A 23,792-nucleotide genomic window follows, 5' to 3' on the forward strand; every position below is an offset into this window, starting at 1 on the left:
GATGATTCCCTCTGACAATGATGATTATTGTTTCTTTGATCCTCCGCCACGTCTCTTTGGATTCTTATACGTAGATAAGTACTAGTCATTGCTTGTAAAAATGAGATGTTAGTGATCCCCAAGACTCGGTATTCCTCAGTTGCCATATCGACAGCCTCGAAGCCTCAAACATCATCCCTGTCGTCCGTTCAATAAACCGGGTCAACAAGCCTCACCCCCAGACCATGTCCGAAGCTCATGCCAATCCCACCTGCAACCTAATCTTGGATCAAGACACATGCAGATTCTGGAGTATTTGGCGTGCAAAAAGAGAAACATTCCCCGTCTGGGGCAATGCCCCCGAAGCCAAAAGACAGGAGCAATTACCCCGCAACCCACCAATACTTGCTCAACTCGGGTGATATTTCCACATCGAAAATGGACGTATTCAGAAAGTGAATGTTTCCCCCGCACATTGAACTCAGATCTCTCCACAATGGAGTCTCGCTGTGTATGGCAATGGCTGCACTCTCGGCTTCATATTCTCGTCATACTTGGCTTTCTGATGGCTTCCGGCCCACTTCCCCATATTTTCCCTGCTGATCCATTGCGGCAAATATTCCCCGATTTGTGTTGGAGGTTATCTTCCCCAGCTACGGCTGGGGGGTCTGAACTATCTTTGTGGTAGTATTGCCCGCTTTTATATCGGGGCAGATCGAAGTTTCCTAACTTGATCACTGTGTTCGTCACGATATCTACCTATGGTGCGGGTATTTCCCCCTGATGGTCAGTCATATGCACGATCAGCCTATATTATGGCCGTGGTCCTCCCAGGTTTCGTTCACCACTCGACTTTCGTTATATCTGTCCTACCCCGACAGAGCTTTCTCTCTATGTACCTTATGGGCTCCTAAGATCGTATCTTGTCCCACAGCATCAATCTATACCCCATATACCTCTTACCGCAATGTCAGTTTTCCCTCAGCTCAACATCCCGCCAGAGCTCCTACAGGAACTCTCCAAATATGCCACACCAACCGGAATAGCCGACTATGCCGCCCTCGCAGTCCTAGGTGGAGTCAGCGCGGGATATCTATCGCGTGGGCTGCTATGGGACAAACCAGACCCATACCACCACCTCTGGTTTGAAAGACCCCAGCTTAAAAACGGTGGACAGCTAGGATCAGCAAGCAAAGAGACCAGGAATATAGCCCAGAAGCTGGAAGAGACAGAGAAGGAGGTGGTTGTCTTCTGGGGATCACAGTCTGGTACAGCAGAGGGCTTTGCTCATCGTCTTGCACGGGAGATCTCCATTCGATGGGGTCAGGAGGCTATGACGGCTGATCTGTCGGATTATGATCCTGCCACGACCAGTGAGATTCCGAATGCCAAGTTGGCCATCTTTGTTGTCTCGACTTATGGTGAGGGTGATCCCAGTGATAACACTGCCGAGTTTTGGAGCTGGATCTCGAAGGCAGGTGATGTGTCGTTGGCGAATCTGCGGTATGCTGCTTTTGGCTTGGGAAATACCAACTATAAGTTCTATAACCGTGTTGTTGATGTTGTCGTTGAAGGTCTAGAGAAGCTTGGTGCGCAAGCTCTCATGCCGGTTGGAAAGGCCAATGATGCAGAGGGTGCCACAGAAGAAGACTTCATGGCTTGGAAAGAAGATTTGTTCAAGGTCTTCAAGGAGAATCTTGGCTTCGAAGAGGCAGAGGTCAAGTATATCCCGAGCCTGAGTGTCGAAGAAGATGAATCTCTCGAACCAATCGACCTCCATCATGGTGAGCCCAACAACCGAAACGAGGCTCCCAAGACTGCTGCTCAATCCTCGGCCGTTCGCACACTGAACATCGCTGGATCCAGAGAACTCTTCACTGCATCTGACAGACACTGCCTCCATATGGACATCGACCTGAGCAGCCAGCCTGAATTGAGCTACAAAACCGGAGACCACCTCGCCATATGGCCAGGTAACCCTGACATCGAAGTCGAGCGTCTCCTCGACGTCCTCGGTATCTCATCTCGGCGCGACATCCCACTAGGCATCAAAGCCCTCGACCCAGCAACAAAGATCTCAATCCCAACTCCAACCAGCACCATCGCCCTCTTCCGTTACTACTTGGAGATTTGCGCCCCAGTCAACCGCGACAGCGTCCGCAATCTAGCCCAATTCGCCCCAACCCCCAAAGCAAAGACCTACCTGCTGAATCTCGGTAAAGACAAAGAGACCTATGGCACCTTCATGAATCACACGCACATCAACCTTGGCCGCCTCCTGCACCTAGCATGCCCCGACAAACCCTGGTCTGCCCTCCCTCTCTCCTACCTTGTCGAAACCCTCCCATACATAAAACCACGCTTCTACTCCATCTCCTCCAGCAGCGTTGTCTCACCGCGCAAACCATCCATCACAGCAATCGTCTCCACATCTCCATTACCAGATAATCCCACGGAACTAATCCACGGCGTGACATCCAACTACCTTCTCGCCATTTCCCAACAAGCCAATTCCCAGTCCCATCTCGGCGGCATCACATACCACCTCAATGGACCGGGTGATTCACTACAAGGCGGAAAGGTCTTCGCTCATATCCGTCGCAGCAAGTTCAAGCTACCAGTCACCGGCAAGACGCCGCTGGTGATGGTCGCGGCTGGTACGGGTCTAGCACCGTTCCGTGCATTTCTCGCTGAGCGCTGTCAGGTATTGAAAATTGGAAAAGAGGTTGGGCCAATGATTCTGTTCTTTGGTTGTCGAGATCCGAAAGAGGATTATATCTACCGTGAGGAGTTGGAGGAGATGCAGCAGGTTCTTGGGGAAAGGTTGAGGGTTGTGACTGCGTTCTCTAGGCTTGAGGGGTCGCCCAGAAAGTATGTCCAGGATCGGGTTGCAGAGCTTGGAATGGATGTTGTTAAGCTTCTTGATGAGGGGGGTAACTTTTATGTTTGTGGACGGGCTGGGATGGCGAGGGAGGTCGAGAAGGCTGTTGGGGTAACCATGAGGGCTGTTAAGGGGTGGAGCGATGATGAGGTTAACAATTGGAGTAAAACTATCAAGAAAAAGAATAAATGGCAAGAAGATGTTTGGGGGTGAATCAGGTGAGGGCAGTTGCTGATTTTATGATGACTCCATGACTCCATGTTCTATAGTCTAATTTTGTTTAAAGTATCTTCATTTTGATGCGAATCAGACAGGGTCAATAGTTTAAGCTATATGTTTGCCTCCAAATCAACTGCAAATAATACCAACAGGCCACTCAATATGACAATGAAACTCAGCACCCAAAGACGACTGTATCCCAGCAATAACGTGTCGATCCCAACCGATCATAAGCCAAGAAGAACCCATGAACTTCAACAAAATACACCAATAAGAAAGGACGATCAACGCAAGCGGATCCTTTTTCTCAAGCAACCCAATAAATTCCTCAGGCCGCCGATAAATCCACCCAACAACAACAGGCATCAGGCAAATTCCACCCTTTCCAGCACTCCGAATACAATAAGCTTCATCAAACATCTCAACCAAATTCGTAAGCGCTCCAGCATACATCTCACCAGCAGGCATTCCACCAGTCTGCGCTTCGATAAATCGCTGAACATCCTCAAGATGAGACCGATGAATGCGAAGCTCATCCTGAAATTCCGGACTGATACCAGCAATGCTCGGGTCAGGCTGGATCGCCAAAACGCCGGAGAATATCTTATCATGGCTCGACATCAGGATGGAGCGCACACCACGCATTAGAAGGAGCCATTCCGCCTGGCCTGTCCGACTAAACACAAGGTATTCACCGGTTCGAGGTCCGTGTCCGAAATATACCAGACAGATCATCATTGCGGACATATAGATCAATTGGCAGTTGTCTTCATTGAGCGTTGATAAAATGGCTGTCACGGACCGGATGCCGAATGTGAAGTGGTTGTCAGCTTGGAGGAAATATTGGGCTCTCTTTTCTGGGTGGAGATGGGCTAGGTGTAGGGCTGCCAATGTGAGGATTAAGTGGAAGATTGAGGGCGTTGAGAACCCCCATTGGGGTAAGTGATGCTGCCAAATGCGGTTGTTGTCTGTTGCTTCGTCGGTTAGGGTGCGGTACGTTTGTGTGACAAAGTGGTGGAAGAGACGGAGGTCCGTGAAGGTGAGGGTTTCTTCGAGGTTTAAATCACTAGGTTGGATCTCTGTGGCGATGGGTTGGGAAGATAGGTGGTTTGTTCCATCTGGTGTTGATTCTTTGGATTGATATTTTGAGGGCTTGAACCTGAATCGCGTTTTTGAGCCTTGAGACGAGGTAGGTGAAGATATGGCTGCGGATGGTGAAGCTGAGAGCGATGCTGCAGCTTGCTGAAAGTCGCATTCGATGGAATGATGAACACATTTTAAGCACGCAGGCTTCTTTTCATCGCACTGTGAATCATTAGGACAGCTCTCCTGAATCCTCTCGCCGTTGATCGTCCGTGCCTGTCGAGGATCCAAGAATATGAGTGAGCGAAGAAGCCTTAGCAGACTATCCCTCTTTTTCTGTCTCATCTCTATCTGATTCATTTCACGGTAACGGGGGTACGGGGATGACGAGAACAAGACCAAGGAATGACCTACTTTAATACGTCTCCTCTTGCAGTTGCCACATCCTGCACGAGATTTGTAATGAGACTTCCGCGATCGGATCATATTCTGCGTGTTTTCCTTCATGGAGCGAGTCTTCATAGAGAGATGTCGTACTCGGGTTCTTTTTTGCCGCTTTGGGATGAGGAGCCTGCGTCATGACATAAGCAGTATAAAAATAGAGCTCACGTGAGATGGGAGGGCCAAAAAGTGAAACCTGAATAAGGGAATCCTATGAAGTAGGAAAGAAACTTTGAGAACTAGTGTCAGCTGCACATCGTGCCGGCTTTATTTCAATTTCAAGATCTGCCGTCTTATCTGTCTGCCTACGGAATTGTCCGTTGTAGACTAAACATAGAAGGCTTTACCATGGCACTAACAGTTGGGATAATGTTTTGACTGATTTGCTTAGCAACAACTAGTCGAAGGTTGATGGTTCCCAGTATGTGTAATATTGTAAATACAATGTCGAGGCACTCATTCCATAAAATGTTTATGACGGTATGATTTTTAGCGCGGGAAATATCAGGTATTATCAATCCCCAATGCCCTGACATTGTCATTTTCTATTACCTCATGCTCATATATGGACCTGTTGGGGACAACGTCACGCAAAGTAGTGCGCTGCACTTATGTGTAACTGCCGCTAGATATACTCTTACTTTCCTTTTGTGCTCACGACAAAGATTGGCATTGAGAATCTGTTTATTGGCTAATCGCTCTATGTAACAAGACTGCTAACGCAAGGAGTCGTATTTGTTAACCGCGATATCCTCCTTCTCTTGGGGACATTAAGAAGGATGTTTTATCACGCTGACAGTGAAACTAAACACCTCTGTTAGACTGAACTTTCTTGTGATGTGCGTGGTTCTAAAATGACGTTATAGAAGGAGGAAAGCGTGTGTCACCCTGGGGCACATACGGAAATTTGATGCAATTACGGAGGTTTGTCGGTCTTTCATCATACTCGAATAGTCTCCTGCACATCATATCGCTGGAATTGCTTGTTCAGAAAAGGAGAACAATTACTATCAAATAACCAGCTATCAGACCTTCCGCCACTGTAGCTAAAATAAAGCCTACTCACTGGAAACATTTATCACAGGGACATATCTGCAGGGACACGGGCTGAAGGTTATTGGTTTTGAGATTCAAGTCTAGAACTCAAAAAAATAAACAAATCACATCTATGAAAGTGGTAATTGAAAATTCTCCGTTCAGTCTCTCATCAATAGAAGAGCCCCTGTGTAATACGACGATCAGATCCACCAGGCCAAGATCTGCGCAAGCCCTGCAGGGCCTCTCTGACCTGACTTTTATCGACAAAGAAGTGCGTATCCGAAAGAAGTTTGATGAAAGTCTGGATCCACCATCGGTGGCCAGCACGATTGCTGGTGAACTCGAACTTGTCAAGTCTACCTTGAATCACTAGGTCGTAGACATCCTGAACTGTCTGCCCCGGGATAACCTTGATATCCCATCTCTTCTCTGCGTTTGTAAAGTAGTTTGGATAAAACAGCAATGCAGCCTTGAGTCCACCGGGTAAAAGGGGACGTGGAGAGTTGGAATGGTTCTCAATCGCACAGTCGACCTCCACGGGCAGTGTATCTTCCTCCAAGTCCGAAAGGAAGACACCCCATTCGTTAGTTCCCGACCTATCAGCGAAGCAGCAGATGTGAACTGCTTTAATCGTCATGTTTAAGATGTCATCGGATACAGGCAACATTGAAGTCCACCGTTGACGCTCACAGCCGTCTAAAACTATGAGCTTCTTGATGCGATCGACAAAGAGAGATTCTGTTACGCATGGATTGCTCATGGGATGTCATGATGGGCCGATCCAAGCCAAGAATAGTGATATGGAATCTTTCACGTAGCGTGCGTCAATATCCTAGAACTGACGAGGAAAGTGAAATGATTCTATGCTTATGTCCATTATGTTTGACTTTGCTTGCCTTTAGCAAATAATTCTTGCTTGTTTGCTGATTGCTAGCATTGTCTCGTGGTGAGATCAAACCTCTCTCTGTGCTAGCGGTCAGAAAGAGTAAGAGGATGCAAATATGATTCTTGTCAATATTCATGTCTATAGTCGATGCTGGCTTGCTTCTTTGATTTCGACTCTTCCGCTTTCCTCGCTCTTTGTGTACCTAAGGCACCGTCCAGCAGATCCAATACAAACTCCTGAGTTCTGTTACTGTATACGGTTTTCAGCATGCTCACCATACGCACCGGGCTTAGTATTTTACCAGTAATGAGAAACTTACAATGATGTATTGGATTTGGCAGTGGCTAATCGTGTCCTGCGTTATGCTTCAGCCCTCTAGACCTCATCTAGATACGTGCATGAAAAATAAACCGCTCCTGCATGCCAAGTCGATCGTTCATGAATACGCTGCATGATTATCAGCCAGTCCGAGTAAAGTCACCAGAGTATCCGAAGTTCAAGACGAGTAGATACACGCCCCTACTTAATGAACAAACTTACGGCTCGTTTGTGTCTGTCTTGCCCTACTGCGCGTAGAGGAGTCTCTTATAACTTACATCATAGGTGCTGATCCATACATAGACCGCTATTTCATGTAGTACGCAGCTGTCTGCTAACCCCCCTAGTGTTCACGTACCAGTTGCTCAACTGATGTCATCTCGCCTGGAGAATTGATAGCGGGTCTGAGAAGCCATACATCGGCTGGCGCCACTGATGACTCGGTCTGCAGAGTCAATCATTGCATTTGAATCGAATTCTGTGTCAATCAAAATCAAGCTCAGCAGTGGGATTGATTTGATGTCGAGGTATCAAAGATAACATTACCTCGACACGCACGTGGGCCACTCTCATCCTATCTATAAAAGACCACACTCATCTCACGTTTCCATTCAAATCTTTCTTCTGCAACCATGGAGCTGCCCGATATCATCCCAAGCGCTTTTATCGCGCACCCACTGAAAGCTATCGTCATCGGTGCCGGGTAAGTGAAATACCACATGACTCCGATGAGCCCTTATCCTGACAACATCAGCATTTCCGGAATCCAATTTGCCCACGATGCGGTCATATCACTTCCATCTCTTGATATTGAGATTTACGACCGAAACCCTTGTCTAGGCGGGACGTGGTATGAGAATCGATATCCCGGGTATGCAACCATCCTACATCAGATGAGGCATAACTAATGGCTTAGCTGCACATGTGACGTTCCCTCACATACGTATCAGTTCAGCTGGGCACCAAACCCGCGCTGGTCCTCACTGTATCCTCTGGCGCCAGAGATTCACCAGTACTTGGAAGATGTGGCGGACAACCACAATCTGCGCCGGTTCATGACCTTCAGTACGGAATGCGTCTCGGCTGAATGGAATGAGGGCTTGTCCAAGTGGAAAGTCAGTCTGCGCAATGTGGACACCAATGAGGAGAGGACCATTTGGTCTGATGTTTTCATCTATGCTGTGGGCCGACTGAATAACTACAAGTTCCCCAATATCCCTGACCGGGAAAAGTTCCAGGGTGTGCAGGTCCATACTGCAAACTGGCCAGTTGATACTGCGGTCAAGGATAAGAGAGTGGTTGTTATTGGCAATGGTGCCAGTGCAGTTCAATGCGTGGCTTCTTTGCAGCCCGGTAAGCAGTTATATTTGTCCGTCCAATCATGCAGCACATACTGACCGAGTTTGCTGTGCAGTTGTCTCTAGCATTGTCAACGTTGCGCGAGGACCAACATGGATTGTTCCGCATGTCTTTTCCGGTGACGGCGCTGCTCAGCGTCACTGTAAGTCCCTGCTTGGTAGCTTCCCTCGAAAGGATACGTCGACAGCGGTCGAGGGTACTTTTGCAAGGAACTGACTCTAGGACAGACACAGCAGAACAAAAACAAACCTTCCAATCGAATCCTAACAATTACTATGACGAATGCATCAAAATGGAGAAGTCGCTAGCGGCAGGCTTCTTGGGTCTATGGAAAGGAACCAAATCCCAAGCCAAATTCTCATCCTTGGCTCAATCATTCATGAAAGCCAAGATTGAAAGCCCGGAGCTGTTGAATGCGATTCTTCCAGAGTTTGAAGCTGGATGTCGTCGCTTTACCCCCGGTGGTCCTTATCTGGATGCCCTGCAAAAGACCAATGCTCTTTACGTGAAGGATTCCATTGCTGAACTGACAGAAAACAGTCTCATTACCGCCTCAGGCAAGGAGCTTCCCTGCGATCTTTTGGTCTATGCCACTGGCTTTGAACCATATCAGCCACGTTTCCCTGTCATCGGCCGCAACGGACATTCTTTGACAGCGGAGTGGGACCACAGTGGTCCTTGCGAGAGTTATATGGCTGCGATGGTTGCTGGATATCCCAATCTCTTTGGTGAATATCGAAAATTCTAACATTATCATATTGACCCCTTTACTAACGAAACCTTCAGTGTTTAACCCACCAATTTGCCCCGTCAATGGATCAGCAATTCCAGGCATCGAACGAGCAAGTAACTACATGATCCGAATCCTATCCCGGCTGCAGACAGACAGACTGCGATCAGTCTGTGTAACCGAGAAGGCCCAGAGAAAGTTCAACGACTGGGTGCAGTCGAGAATGCCACACATGGTTTGGTCGGGACATTGCAACTCCTGGTGTAAGCTGGTCTCGCGAGGTCATTCCACCTTCTTTTCCACCTGACTAACCTTCCAACAGATAAGAACGAGAACGGAAAGGTCATCGTGCCATGGCCAGGCACCGTACTCCACTATTACGCTGCAACCGAGATAATCCGCTGGGAAGACTTCGACTTGGTCTACCAGAACGCAGGAGACAACTATGCCAGTTTCGGGAATGGAGTGACAGCCGTGGGCTTTGTGCCTGATCAATTTCCCTGGGTTCCCCGTCCCGATATTCTATTCCCACAGACTCAGACAGAGAAAGCAGCGCCAGCCAGCAACATGTGGCATGTAATGACTCGATTCTTCCAGCTACTGGGCGTATGGGGCTTCTAGTGATCCAATCTTTCTGGAGACGTAATAAATAGCAAGTGACGCTATTCACCTCATTTTCAGAAATATCGTACGCCCCGATTTGGGTAATACAGTAGATCGTACAGCAGTTTAACATCCGACCCTCTGGGCCGATCAGCGAACTTTGGTGGCGCACGGAAACCCAACCGGGAGCTCATCGGTTAAGAGATGCCCGCTTGTTGAGTTCGGCAGTTCGATTCGACACCGCAAAGTGGATATTAAATTGAGTCACATTGGACTTTCAACAACTGTTCTTTTTCTACGAGCTTCTCATTGTCTCACTGTTACTACTGCAAACTGTGAGTTCCCCTAGTTCTACTCTCCTCATCGGCCTGACGTCATATCTGAAATGCAACTATACCGTGTAGTTCAATAGGACTGACTAGTATACAGAAACAGTGATCGAAAGATATCATTCACAATGGCCGAAACAAAGATGGAATACGTCCGGTACATACAACCTTTCTATCAAGAGCAAGAAATACAAAGAAGGACAGGATACTAACAACCCGAACCAGCCTCGGAAACTCAGGACTCAAGATCTCCAAGATCATCCTGGGAACAATGGGCTACGGCAGCAAAGACTGGCAAGACTGGGTCCTGAACGAAGAAGACGCCCTGCCCCTGATCGAGCACGCCTACAAGCGCGGCATCAACACCTGGGATACCGTACGTCCCTCCTCATGCTTCACTGTATACCTTAACTTACTGACCAAATACCCAGGCCGATGTCTACTCTCACGGCAAAAGCGAAGAAATCCTCGGCAAAGCACTGAAACAGTACAACATCCCCCGCAACCGCGTGGTAATCATGACCAAGTGTTTCTTCGGCGTCGACGACACAGGCAACTACCCACCGATCAGCGCATCCGGCCGAAACGACAACGACTTCGTCAACCGCGTCGGCCTATCCCGCAAACACATTTTCGACGCCGTAGACGCGAGCGTCGCCCGTCTAGGCACGTACATCGATGTACTCCAGATCCACCGTCTTGATCGGGAGACGCCCCGCGAGGAGATCATGAAGGCTCTCAACGATGTGGTGGAGAGTGGGAAGGTCAGGTATATAGGTGCGAGTTCGGTAAGTGGACCTGCGACTACCACGCCGGCCGATAAGGCCATGGTCGTGAACAATCCATTCTACGGAATGCAAACCAGCGTGGAGGTGAATTTGGATCTTGGCTAATGCTGTACCAGATGGCCGCGTGGGAATTCCAATCTCTCCAAAACATCGCCGCGAATAACAACTGGCACAAGTTCATTAGCATGCAGAACTATCACAATCTCCTGGCGCGCGAGGAAGAGCGCGAGATGATCCCCTACTGCCAGGACGCGGGCGTGGGCATTATCCCCTGGTCGCCGATTGCGCGTGGGGCGCTGGCTCGTCCGTATGATTCGCGCGGGACGGTGCGGGAGAACACTGACGGGGCGTTGAAGATGTTTGTGCGGGCTCGCGAGAGCGAGGCTGATAAGGCTATTATTGGGCGTGTTGAGGAGATTGCGCAGAAGAAGGGGTTGAGTATGGCTCAGGTTGCGCTTGCTTGGTCTCTTTCGCATCAGGGGGAGAATCCTATTGTTGGGGTGCATAGTATTGGGCGGATTGATGAGGCTGTTGAGAGTATTTCTGTCAAGTTGACTGGTGAGGAGATTGCTTATCTTGAGGAGCCTTATGTTCCTAGGACTGTTACTGCTCTGGAGAGGTAATTGGGTTGAGTTGGTTTGAATGACATTGAGAGTTGGTTCATTCGTGAGAGCTTGGAGAGAGTTGGATATAGGCCTATGGCGCTTCTTCAACGCCTCATGTTTTGAGGGTAGTATCTTCTTTCACGGTAGCTAAATGCCCAAATTGGAACGTACGGATTCATCAATAACTGAGTATTGTATTCATGTCTACCATGAGAATATGGCCAGCGATGTACGTTAAACAAGATCGCCGCATGGCCCATCGGTCATTGGGAGACAAGACATGAGCCATGGACACAGGGTACATGGCAGGGTAAGAAAGATACCGGAATGGAGATGCACAGATGCAAAGATACATTATGCTAGCTGGGATGCGACAAGAGTTGAGATGACAAATGGGGAATAGGAAAAGGAAATGGAGTACAAAAGAAGTTAACATAATCCGTGCCAGACGGATCGTGATGTTGAGTATGAGAACGCCCTTGGATGCTAGAATTTTGGTGATGACGTGTGGGCTAGCCACCGTATGAATGGGTATGTGGTAGGTATGGAGGTCAATGAATATCGTGCTTTCGGCTAAACATGTGGAAAAAGGTACTGAGACGGTGTCGGCGTTTGGGCTTGGAAGTTGGATCGATTATGTCTTGTTTGGATGGTTCGGGCTTCTCTTTTCTAGTACCCTTTTGTGCCTGGTGAGGAGTTGAGGATGAAATGTCTTTGTCTGACCTCGTAGGTTTTGTGTTCTCCTTCTCCGGCTTGAGAGTCGGGGTTTTCGATCGGATAGGCAGATGAGACGGCTCTTCTGACGAGGAAGAATTTTGGCGTAACGATGCAGGACGAGAGCGGGAGACGACGATATCGCGGCCATGCTCGCCTGTAGTGAACATGCTGTGCCGGTTCAGCCGAGTACTCAGTCCCGAGGCAGAGCGTCGTTTAGCGCGCTCCATGAATGCAGCGCCGGTCGAGTTTGAGCGTTTTGACAGGCTTCCATATTGCGTATCGTCTGCCGCCGCGGTTGTGTTGGAACGTCGAACACCTGATATTGACATGCAGCGCTTGCCACTGGCTCCTTTCGTGGGACTGGCCTCGTCATTGTCAGGGAAAGGGTCGTGGTCATTCCTGGTTACCGTCGGAGATGCAGCTCTTGAGGAAGCTGGAGACACGACTGATCGTGCGCCGGAGGAGATCGGGTCGCCGTAGCTGAAATTATGGGACCACCCCTCGCGGAAGGCGACCCAGACGCCGGTGGTTATGATCAAGGTTCGCAATTCATCCTCAAGCGTAACAATATTCGCATCAAGTGGCATGTCATCCGAGGCATCGCTTACTACGGACATTGCGGAAGTCGGAGTCGTAGGGCCAGTACCGGTCCGGGTAGTCATGGAGTACTCATCGTGGACTTCTAACTGATTGCGAGTCATGGATGCAATGACAGGGTGTCGGCGGGTGGTCGGGTCGAGAACGCTGAAGGTGAATCGCTTGCCTTCATCGCGGGAGTTCATGCCCGCAGGCGCGGTCATCCGGCGGTTCCTCCCACTGCGCAACGCCCATCGCACAACCTGCGCACCATTGTCGGTCTGCGCAACAAACTCGTATGAACCACTTGGAAGTGGAGTTGCCTCCCAGACCGGTCCAAAATTCAAGCAGATCTCTGCCTTGCCTTTCAATCGAGCATCTTCTTGCGTCTTTTGACAGATAGTCGCCACTACCTCGCGATGGTCGTCCGTCTCATCCTCTGAACTCACGTGTTTTTCGGGTATGCTGGTGACCGTTCGCTCGTACTGTTCACTGATGACTACAATCAAATCATAGGGACCAAGTCCATTTCTGGTGCGATAGATGGCGGGGAATTTTCGCGCCAACAGGGGGAGGTATGAAGTCGAGGGGAGGATATCGACGACTGGCAGTGGTCGAGGTGTTTGCGACACTTGTTGCAGCTGTAGCAGGAGCTTCGGACGCAGTCGCAACCGTTTGTGACGAGCGTGCGAGGCAGGATGGGCGAATTGGTAGGTGGTTTTGAGCCGCGTGGACTTTCTTCCAGATGTCGCACGACTGGTACGAGGTCGAACGGGAAGCTGCTGTGGTTGTGATGCTTCCCCTTCGCTCTCTGCGGACTCGACCGGACTCATCCCCATGGCGGAAGTCAATCCCGAAATTAACCCTGGACACCCCCTGAACCATCGGCTTGTTTCGGCTTGTAGAAGGTGCTCAGCAATGGAAGTGCTGACAAGGAGAACACCGGAGAGTTGACAGGTGGACTCGAATCATGTGTATGGGCAGCTGCGGCATCCGCTGTCAGGCCAAGATTCAACAGCATTCTTGAGCCCTAGCGGAGCCACATTGGTGTCGATGCCAAGGTCTTGCGGTGATGTATTCACGATATAAACCAAATTTCAACGCGTCAGCTGCGGGGAAAGTTCAGCCCAGGCGTGTACGAGTGTGTGGGGGGAGGCGCAGGTAAGTGCAGGCCCAGATGAACGATGAAAGAAGCAGCCAAAATAAAGGAATGGAAATGTACAAAAGTGACGCCTGCAAAAAGTGAGGCTGACGCAAGGAGATCGCACTGCTACTTGACTAGAGGGAGAGTCAAAAAAGCCAGAGGCTGATACAATGGGCGGTCAGCCTTATAGAAAAACCCAGCCAAAGACCAGCCAAAGACCATACTAACGCCTCAGTGGATCGGATCGTGAATAATGCAACTTGTGCCAACGGGATCGGCCTCGTACGGTCTCCGACTTATCCGGTTCCGCGGTGATCATTTTTGCGAACCTCCGAAACCCGCGTCATCCTGACTATGGCTTCTTGGCATGAGTTCTGTAGATACACTTGTACGGGACACAATATCTGGATCCTCTGCTAATCTGCTGAGAATTCTTTCATTTGTGCGAGAGAAGTGGGGATTCCCACTCGCAGACTTTTCCCGAGGTAATCGTCCTGCCAAACCTTCACACTTCGGACGAATAAGTGCTCCGTGTCCACCTCCCCTGTCGGCGTCGGTCTCGGCCACGGACAACTGACTAAAATTCCCGCTCTCTGACCAAAATATTACAAAATTTGCTAGAGTTTTCTAGAATCCGACTCCATGGGGCTGGTGTCATAGGAGACGGTACAAAGGGAGACAAATGTAGCGATGGTCATGTGTGGCAAGGAGAGAGAAGTATACCGCAACTCTTGGACGCTGACCGCAGCTCAGCTGGTAACTTGCTTGCAACCTGGTATGATTTGCTTTAGCTTCGATCTAGGGGTCATCCTAGCTCTTAGTGGCGACCCAATAATCGAGCTTAAGGCTGACCGGATTTCCAAGGGACGCCAGAACTATACCAGTTTTCACAATGGACCGAGGCTTTTCCCCATCAGGGCTTTGACATCCGCTGACTAATTATGCATCCTTTTATGTCCAGTCAACTTCTTTCACTCTGGCCTATCCGCATTGGGAAGTTCCTCGGTACTGTAGTTCCTGAGTTCTGGGGATAATGGCACCAACTCAGCCGACTCAAAGGCCACCACCACTGTACGCGAAACTATTGCGATTGGACAACCCCATTCGGAGCTTGACAGTCGCCTTTTGGCTATGGAAGGCGGTCCTGTACTTTGTTGTGGCCTACTGTCCAGGGGTGGGCTATGACTCCTCCACCTCTTTGATATCGTATGCTGCCAACCCAGCGGGCGGTCAGTCAGAGCCACTCTCGGGTCCTCTGAAATTCGCCAGATGGGACGCCATCTACTTCCTGGATATTGCCGAAAAGGGATACATTTATGAGCAAGAATGGGCCTTTGGCTGGGGCTACACCAAGCTTCTATCTCTTTTCCTATCGGGTACTTGCCTTCTCTCAATTTTCACATATCAATTCGCCAGGCTGATCATCTTGAATAGGCATTCAGCTCACCGGCGGAGTCATTGGGCCAAATACCACCGCAGTGGTGGGAGTCGCTCTGTCCCATGTCGCCCATTATCTGTCGGTGTTGTCTCTGTATCGTCTATCGGCGAACATCTTTGGCCATGCAACGGCTGCCCAACACCTCATTTGCTTCTTGTCCGCAGCCTTGCACATCATCTCGCCAGCAGGCGCGTTTATGTCAGCCCCCTACGGAGAGTCGATCGTCTCCTTCCTTAACATGACCGGCTTCTACCTTTACTCATCATCCCTCATTGCGGAACGCAACAATGCAGTCGGCCTGCGAGATTTCCGGGTCCTCACCTCTGCGGCTCTATTTGCCGTGGCCACCATGGTTCGTAGCAATGGTGTTCTCAGTGGGTTCCTCTTTGCCTACGATGCCGTCATCCTGGCTTGGAAGACTCTGACCCAGGGGCCTACAATGCACAACACGATTCGACTAGCAGTAATCATCCTCGGCGGTTGTATTGTCGCGTCTGGGGTGGTCATTCCGCAATTTTTGGCTTATCGCACGTACTGCCTGTCCGAGACTGACCTCCAGCCATGGTGCGAGTGGACTGTGCCGAGTATCTATGGTTGGGTTCAGCAACGCTATTGGTAAGCAGATTTCTTTTCTTTCGCCCGAAATATGGTTATGCTAACCTCCCTCTAGGGATGTCGGGTTCCTGCGATACTGGACCATTTCCAACCTCCCCCTTTTCTTGCTGGCTGGTCCAATGCTGGCTCTCTTGTGTCGGTCCGCTGTGTGGGGATTACAGAGCCCATCCTCCTCGTCAACCAGCCCCGGATCCATGCTTACTCGGCTGGCGGTCCCTCAGGGTTTGTTGGCCGTCATGGCATTTACTAGCTATCACGTGCAGATCATTAATCGGATCTCGTCGGGATATCCTCTATGGTATTGGTTCTTGGTTACCAGTGCTGTGGACACGGCTTCGAGTTCGCCCAAGCTAAGCCGCACGTTGGTAGTTGCCGTATACAGCATGGTGGCTTATGCAATGATCCAGGGGGTTCTATTTGGTTCTTTTTTACCCCCAGCTTGAGGGATTACGATGAATGAATCGGAGTGGCAATACCATTGTGAAGCTTTATCTTACTTGTCAATGGGAAGTGCCACAAGCCTATCTGCGTTTTATCTCCGAATTTCTACACTGTGGGATGACACCCGCAACAAAGACAAGGGAAATATCATTTCCAGTTAGTTCTATGGAGTTTTGTATCACATTCACAGTTGTAGCTTGTCCATTATCTCAAAAAGCATTGCTATTTCTCATTCTAGTACTATACATGTACCCAGGTTAAAGTCTAGGCCAAGACCCTTGGAATGTCAACTTCCCGGTTGGGCTGCTTGCGTACGTTGTCTGCCTAAGAATCAGGCGCAGTCCGGAGTTATAAAGAAAGCAGATTCAGTAGTAACTAGTAACTCTAATACCAATATACTCCAGTTCAGACCTTTACAAGAATTGTATGATCAATTCTGGGTTTCCGCACTGAGCTCCAGGGCTCCAACTGTTACTGTAGAATTATGTCATCACAACCTCAACTTCTCCTCCTTGAAGCTTTGAGCTTCTGATCTTCCCATTCTCCTCTTTTCTTCTTTCCATTTCCAACTCCAAGTCCAAGTGGACCGGCCAAATTGACGTATTGTACGAGAATCCGCGCCTATCCATCCCTTGGCTTCGCTTTATCGGAGTCTGCAACAAAATCTCCGGTTTCAAAGTCCGCATACATTCTTGGAGAAGCTTGAGTTATCAAAGTACGCTGTCTTTTACCGATCGTTTGGTGATCCGAAAGACTCTGGTGAAACATCGGGGTTGCTGACGTACTACCCAGAGCTCACCCGAACGGCAACGGCCACTCACCTCACCTCCACCATTCCTCTCCCTACCTCTCTCATCCGACTATGGACGCCTCCAACCCCAAGGCGATTCTCACATCCGACAATTTCCATCATGCACAAGATATTTCACGAGCGACCTCACCAGGTGGTGAGCCCGCCGCCGTGAATGGCGAAGGCCAGCCCATAGCCCGCGTGCGACCCAGAACCTACCCATACTTCAAATACCTCCCCTACGAGTTGGAAAATGAGACCGAAAGAGATCAGAATCTGCGCGAGATTTTAGATCAGCTTTACATCGCCGTCGAGGCAGGTGACTTTAGCCCCGGAGCTGTGCACTGGACACGCGAGCTGCGCGGCTGGCTGTCGCTGAAATTCGATCCAACCCGCAAGGAGCGCATCAACCTCGTGAAACTGTACTATGAGCTCGCTCTGGCTCCCGGCATTGACCCCACGGTCGCCGAGCGATTCGCGAGCATGTTCATGTTCCTCACCAAGTAAGCTCATCTCCATGTGCTAATGCGGGACTAATGCGGCTGCTAATCTGGAATCTAAATTTTAGGCGCAAGCACTATCTAAGACCAGTGAAAGACCTGGTGTTAGATTGGAAGCCCCTCTACAAAGAGCTCAAGGCCTTCGTCCTGCCCACCGAATCCGGCCTCGTTCACTCGACCAATCTGAAGCGCAATGTCAAGACATTGACCAAGCTATGCGCCTTCGCCCAATTGTTTATTGATCCTTCTGAGCTTCCCGCCATGCTTGAAGAGTTCCTGCCTCATTACACCACGTCGTTCTCCGAAGGCGCTTTCGTTGTCGCAGGCCTTATAAATTTACTGCTTCCAACATCCCCGCCCCCGGCGTCTCGACCGGATCTCCTACCGCAGACACATTTGCCTACACATTTCCATCTTTGGTCGTTGGTTGGTCGCTCCAAGACGTTCGATACAACTTATTTGGATTATCTTTCCCGGTTGGCTAGAGATTCTTTGCCGGCCGCTAACATTCCATTCTCTGAGCATGGCATTTTCACAAAGGAGCAGTCTGCTCTTATTTTCACGGCGATTTTGCGACTCTTGGAAATTCCTGTTGGTCAATCTACCTCTCCATACAGTGCCCTGGTGGATATTTCATCTGGCCTGGGTATAATGCTAGATAGAGATTCGCGGAAGCACCCAGTCGCCCACCACATTGCCCGATGGATTGTGATGTCACTTTCCCCTGCTTGTGTGGACTCGGAAGACTCGATCCTCTCACAGTTAGAGGGCCTCATTCAAGCTGTTGAGACTTTCTTCCATCCTTCAAACTCTGGTGGCTGGACCAAAACCCTTTCGCAGCTAGTATATTACTTGACTGATTTCTTCGTGATGCGTTGGAACCGCGAACAGAGTGGGGAAATGGACATCCCAGAAGAGCGCCGCCTGACTGAGCCTCTCAAACGCCGCTTCGTGCTTTGCATCCGGGATGTGATCTTCATGGGTATATATGCCAAGAGTGGAACTGCAATGACCTTTTCTCTTTCGACTCTCCAGGGTCTGGCTTACCTAGAACCACATCTTATTCTACCTGGAGCTTTGCAGAGAATTTACCCTGCCTTGCAAGGTCTCGTTGAGGTTCATCGGACCACATCCTCTCTTCGTGCTATGCAGGTGCTTTCTCGTATTATTGCCCGCACTAAGGGCTATCGTTGTCATATGACGACTTTGCTTGGTCTTGCGCTTCCTGGTATTGATGCCAACGATCTCGAGAAGTCACTCCATACTTTGTCCTTCATCCAATCTGCATGCTATAACATCCCCATGGTGGACTTGACCCAAGGGCGAGAGGATGTTAATAGCAATATGCTTGCTATGCAATGGATCTCCGGTGAGATGGAGAGAATGGAAGAACAAGGAGCAGATATCAAGCTGGATTACGACACAGAGCTGGATGACGAGACAGAGGAACTGATTCTACGATCTTCGACGTGCGGTTTCGGCGATTTCACGATATCTTTCTTGGGCCGTGTTTTCACCCTATTGGAGAACCTGCCAGATATATCCAGAGTACGGAACGGTTCCCCCGAGGAAAATATCGTGAACACTCTGCCTGCCACCTTCATGCCCTTGCTTGCCTCTTTGTCTCCGGAGTATTATGATATTGCTCTCGGCAAGATTGTCGATTTCGTTTCAAACCATGTCATCCACCAGGCTCGTGACGCAATGGCCTTTATTTGCAACGCTCTGTGCAAGGTCAACCCTGAGAAGGCTCTTAAGAGTTTCATTCCGGTATTGACTCAAGCAATCCGTACTGAGATTGAGGACAACGGTGCTGGATCGACTAGAACCACTGGTACAGATGTTTTGCCTCGTGACCGAGGTCTGGTTTGGAATGTTAGCATGCTCAGTATGTGTGTAGTGCACGTCGGAAGCGCTGTGATTAGCCATCGTCAGGAGCTATTTGATATTGCAGTCTACATGCAGCAGAAGTGCCGCGGAATTCCTACCGTTCACATTTCCAACTTTATTCACCACCTTCTGCTCAACTTGACTGGAACCTACACCAACGATTTCTCTCTCTATGAGCCTTCTGTTGCTGCGGAGGGTATCCAGCCTAAGCTCTGGAGCTACAAGCCTGATATTCACAACCTCAACATTAAGTGGCATGTGCCGAAGCATGAAGAGATTGAATTTGCCGTGGATGTCTTCAAAAGCCAGGCGGAGTCTGCCCTGAAGCACTTGTCTTCTCTGACACATGAAACATCAAGTGTCAAACGTGATGGTAGTGGCAAAGATTGGTCAGACGACGTTACTCGGAACCTTGTACTTCTGCGACTCGTTTTGTCTGGAATCTCTGTCTTGTTCGACCCCAAGGCTGCGTCAACTACCACGCAACAGGGCACTAATTCCAGCTCTGGCGATGTTGAGATGGCAGATGTAGCTTCAAATGGTGTCGAGGAAGATGCCGATGCCACTTTGGACAACTCTGATGATGCAACTATCAGACAGGCATTTGCTTACCCAACCGGGTATTCCCTCAAAGAGGGTGACCCCTTGTATACTACCATCCACGAAATTCGTGAGCGAACTGGCTGGGTCCTGCACGAGGTACATCGGTTCTTAAATGATAAGCAGGAGGATGATGTCCCTTGCTTTGGTGCTCTATACTCTGCTTACCGGTCATGGTTTGTTGATGTGGGCATTGAGAGGTCAGCCCATGTTCTCGACCGTGTGACTCGTCTCCTGGCCGCAGATATTCATCCCTACAAGATGAGTGGTATCCGCAAGGACTACCCTAGACCCCTGCTTATCCGCAGAGCCAACGTCTACCATCTTCAACGTCTGCGCCATAACGCATCTCCTCGTCCTAGATCTAAGCTTGATGAAGTTCTCCTTCTGGACCTGGCTGAATCTTGTGTCTCTCTGTACACAGAGACCCGTCGCAATGCTCAAAATGCCGGTGAATCTGCACTGAAGGCTGTCTATGGTGGTAGGCTACTGGTGATTCCACCATTGCTCAAGGCCCTGCAGAAGGGTGTCAAGGAGAATGACCATGCCCGTATCAAGGGCGCTCTTTTCTCTTTGCTCCTGAGCAGCATCGCCAAAACCGTCGGCCGGCACTGGAAGTATGCCCCAACATTGATCAAGACATTCATTGACGCCAGTGCTGTTGATAAGCCTTCAGTGCAGAAAATTTGCTCCACGGCTGTGTTCCAGGTCATGGACTATGGTCGCGCCATGGAGCGAATGGCTATTCTAGACCAAGAAATTGTTGAAGCGATCGCCCCCACTGGAGATGTCGGCGACCAGATCGAGAAGAAGCGGGTGGTTATTAACAGCAAACGCGCTGCCATTGAGAAGAAGAAAGCCGACTTGGCCGAAGAGTTGGTCAACCTGGCTCGAGTATCGCACTGGAAAATTGCCAGTCGTGCTGCCACCATTGTTATCACCATGGGTCTGCGCTTCGACTATATTGCCAGCGATAATCTTATTGACCTGATGACACTTGGTTCTATTGACGATCACCCTGGCTTGCGCGGAATGTATTCCCAGGCTCTCATTGCGTTGTTCACAATGATCGACGTTCGTGCTATCTGCACCCATGAGTACAAGAACTATATTCTGGGTCACCAACGTTTCCCATCAAAAATCAAGGTAGCAACGAAGCCCTACGAGGAAGGATACACTCAAGAGTATTTGACAAGCTTCGCAAAGCCCGAAGCCGAGTATTACGTTGATCATGACTTCCCGGGTTGGCTCGTGTGGGGTAAGTCCATGCCTGCCTACAAGTCCAATGTAGCACGAGACATTGAGTACGATGAGGTTGAGTGGAACATCCGCACAAAGATGGGCAAGCTGTTTACTCGCGAATGGTTCTCCAAATTCTTCATGTACTTGAAGCAGGAGCCGCGAGACCCATCCGCTGATAAGTTCCGCATGTCTGCTGCGATGATGCTGCTCTATGCATTTGAGCTCATGATCCGGGATGAGCTTACGGCCGTCACATTTGAGGAAGTCCAGGAAGAAATCAAGGCCGTATTTGAAGACGGCAGCGACAAGCACCAGCACCGCGCTACTGCTGAAATTCTTGGAGCCCTGATCTCCTCTGTAACAGATAGCAGCCCTGATAAGCGGACTAAGGTTTGGGAATATGCTTTCCCGATCGTGAGGAAGATCTTCACTGATGGTCTCACCCCTGAGAACTCTGGTTACTGGACAACCTTCCTCCATATGATCCTCCAATGCCGTGACCCCCGACGAGCCTGGCCTTTGGTTGACTGGCTGTCTAGCTTCCGTCTGGACATGTCTACCAACGCCGCCTTCAAGGAGAGTTCCAAAATCAACCTTTTGCATCAGTGCATCATCGATGCCGGTTGGCACTTCCAGCTGGAGAAACCGATCGTGGAAGATTTCCTCGCTCATCTGGATCACCCTTACAAGGGCGTCCGTGAGGCCATGGGACAGACTCTTGCAACTATCTACCGTACAAGATATCACGAATCATACCCCGATCTCAAGCATCTGCTCGAGGCGCAAAAGTCATCCTCGTCTGTCGGCGCATACCCTTACCAGCCCACCGATGAGTTTTCGAAGATGGTCCGTGGAGTCTTCTCTCAGATCGAAGAATGGCGCAAAGCCAGAACCCCTGGCCAGCAGACACCCTCGTCCTACACCTCTGGTAGTAAGACTGTCCTCCTCTGGTTGGACTCGACTTTGTCATCTCACGAGTGCACTCAACTCGTTCCATTCTTCCCTGATGTGTTCACTGCGCAGCTCCTGCACATGATGGACGTAAAGGAAGACCCAGAGCTCCAATCTCTAGCGTATCACGTCTTCCGCCATCTCCCCAACATCCCATACCCAGCCGAGAAAGGCTCCGAATTCATTCAATCACTCATCCGCATTGGACAAACATCCCCTTCATGGCACCAACGGCTCCGCGTCATGATCAACATCCAGATCATTTACTTCCGCCGCCTGTTCCTTCTCGACCCCACCGACCGCGACAAACTCTTCGAATGCATCGCCTCCATGCTTGAAGACCCGCAGCACGAAGTCCGCGCCGGCGCCTCGGCAACCCTCTCCGGCATGGTCCGCTGCTCCCCAATCTTCCTGCGCGAGAAAATGGTCAAACGCCTCCAGGACCGCTTCACAAAGGTTCTAGTTGATAACCCCCTTCCCAAAAAACCAAAGAACTTCCGCTCTGGAATCTCCTCCGCCGTCTCTTCGGGCGCTGGCACTCCCACCCCAGAGCACAACCGACTCATCATCGTCCGCCACGGTGCCGTCCTTGGTCTTGGAGCTTTGATCCAGGCATTCCCATACAATAGTCCTCCGCCTCACTGGATGCCCGAGGCTTTGACTTCGCTCAGCATCCGCGCTGCCAGTGACCCTGGCATCGTCGGATCAAGTGTCAAGTCTATTATCAGTGAATTCAAAAAGACTCGTCAAGATACGTGGCATATCGATGCAAAGGTTAGTATATCAAAGCCCTTCCCATTCAATACTCCATGTTCTGGCAGACAACTTTCCCTGCTATCGCAATATTCTAACATGCTTTCTAGGCGTTCACTTCAGACCAACTCGAGGACCTTTCGGGAGTTCTATGGAAAAGCTACTTTGCTTAGATGTGCGAGGTATACTCGGTGCTTGATGGACGAGGTTCACTTCTTGTGGTTGGCCTTTCTTGGTAGCAATGTTATTAATCACCATTCATTATGTACATATTGTCGCTCCGGGACCTTGATTCGTGTATTATTGAGTCCTGGAATTGAAGACTTGTGTAACTCTTTTTATTGGTTTTGTGGATAGGTTAAAATTTGCAATTGTCTACGTCTATTGTCTGTGGATGGCTTGCTGGTGGAACTAGTATCGGGGGTCTACCGCATCGAATAGTACAATATTTCGGCTTTTTTTTGGAATTAATAACACTTTCTAAAATGCTGGCAATAAATTTTGCCTGGTTATTACAGTAGGAAAACACATCCGAGTTAGATTCATACTTGATGCTGGGTATATATATCGAGTTACCGACCTCCCAAACGGGCGATACCCTGTTACCTTCCACGTAACGTGCACAACATCTCTAAATCCAAACACATTCGGCTGAAGTATGTGTCTCAAGTAGGTCAGACATCAACCAGTGAAGTGATACACTTTTCGCATACCCCGAGTATCACAGCAGGAATCCGGTATGACAAGTGTATGGTTTATAGATAGATACCATCATGCGAGAGGATAAGTTACAACTTGAAATGCCTCGTACTACAACCTTCTAATCTTGAAAATGGGCTTCAGTTTCAGTGATGCATTACCGTCCCTTTGTCGAAG

The 23,792-nt window shown here is 49.6% G+C and overlaps 8 protein-coding genes across 8 annotated transcripts; 5 read left to right on the plus strand and 3 right to left on the minus strand.

Moving 5' to 3' along the window:
- Positions 1–946: 946 nt before the first annotated feature.
- N7511_005668 (NADPH cytochrome P450 oxidoreductase family protein) lies at positions 947–3,073 on the plus strand (the record flags this gene model as incomplete). Its single annotated transcript, XM_057128045.1, has 1 exon — positions 947–3,073. One exon carries the CDS (start codon positions 947–949, stop codon positions 3,071–3,073), a length of 2,127 nt encoding a protein of 708 aa, XP_056984562.1.
- A 135-nt stretch (positions 3,074–3,208) lies between these two features.
- On the minus strand, positions 3,209–4,684 carry N7511_005669 (Zn(II)2Cys6 transcription factor domain-containing protein; the record flags this gene model as incomplete). The annotated part of the gene is made up of 2 exons (XM_057128046.1): positions 3,209–4,384; positions 4,577–4,684. 2 exons carry the CDS (start codon positions 4,682–4,684, stop codon positions 3,209–3,211), a joined length of 1,284 nt encoding a protein of 427 aa, XP_056984563.1.
- A 1,126-nt stretch (positions 4,685–5,810) lies between these two features.
- N7511_005670 (uncharacterized protein) lies at positions 5,811–6,308 on the minus strand (the record flags this gene model as incomplete). The annotated part of the gene is made up of 1 exon (XM_057128047.1): positions 5,811–6,308. One exon carries the CDS (start codon positions 6,306–6,308, stop codon positions 5,811–5,813), a length of 498 nt encoding a protein of 165 aa, XP_056984564.1.
- A 1,169-nt stretch (positions 6,309–7,477) lies between these two features.
- Positions 7,478–9,555, plus strand: N7511_005671 (flavin-containing monooxygenase; the record flags this gene model as incomplete). Its single annotated transcript, XM_057128048.1, has 7 exons — positions 7,478–7,548; positions 7,600–7,716; positions 7,762–8,198; positions 8,260–8,346; positions 8,432–8,932; positions 8,991–9,197; positions 9,257–9,555. 7 exons carry the CDS (start codon positions 7,478–7,480, stop codon positions 9,553–9,555), a joined length of 1,719 nt encoding a protein of 572 aa, XP_056984565.1.
- Positions 9,556–9,994: 439 nt separating this feature from the next.
- On the plus strand, positions 9,995–11,277 carry N7511_005672 (aldo/keto reductase; the record flags this gene model as incomplete). The annotated part of the gene is made up of 4 exons (XM_057128049.1): positions 9,995–10,023; positions 10,092–10,242; positions 10,298–10,654; positions 10,771–11,277. The coding sequence occupies 4 exons, from the start codon at positions 9,995–9,997 to the stop codon at positions 11,275–11,277; spliced, it is 1,044 nt and encodes a 347-aa protein (XP_056984566.1).
- A 533-nt stretch (positions 11,278–11,810) lies between these two features.
- On the minus strand, positions 11,811–13,391 carry N7511_005673 (uncharacterized protein; the record flags this gene model as incomplete). The annotated part of the gene is made up of 1 exon (XM_057128050.1): positions 11,811–13,391. The coding sequence occupies one exon, from the start codon at positions 13,389–13,391 to the stop codon at positions 11,811–11,813; it is 1,581 nt and encodes a 526-aa protein (XP_056984567.1).
- Positions 13,392–14,729: 1,338 nt separating this feature from the next.
- On the plus strand, positions 14,730–16,192 carry N7511_005674 (uncharacterized protein; the record flags this gene model as incomplete). The annotated part of the gene is made up of 3 exons (XM_057128051.1): positions 14,730–15,072; positions 15,131–15,749; positions 15,805–16,192. The coding sequence occupies 3 exons, from the start codon at positions 14,730–14,732 to the stop codon at positions 16,190–16,192; spliced, it is 1,350 nt and encodes a 449-aa protein (XP_056984568.1).
- An 860-nt stretch (positions 16,193–17,052) lies between these two features.
- Positions 17,053–23,089, plus strand: N7511_005675 (proteasome activator BLM10; the record flags this gene model as incomplete). The annotated part of the gene is made up of 3 exons (XM_057128052.1): positions 17,053–17,483; positions 17,549–22,937; positions 23,027–23,089. 3 exons carry the CDS (start codon positions 17,053–17,055, stop codon positions 23,087–23,089), a joined length of 5,883 nt encoding a protein of 1,960 aa, XP_056984569.1.
- Positions 23,090–23,792: the final 703 nt, after the last annotated feature.

Source organism: Penicillium nucicola, assembly GCF_028828085.1.
Source record: "Penicillium nucicola strain IBT 29836 chromosome Unknown utg000005l, whole genome shotgun sequence".
Lineage (NCBI taxonomy): Eukaryota > Fungi > Ascomycota > Eurotiomycetes > Eurotiales > Aspergillaceae > Penicillium > Penicillium nucicola.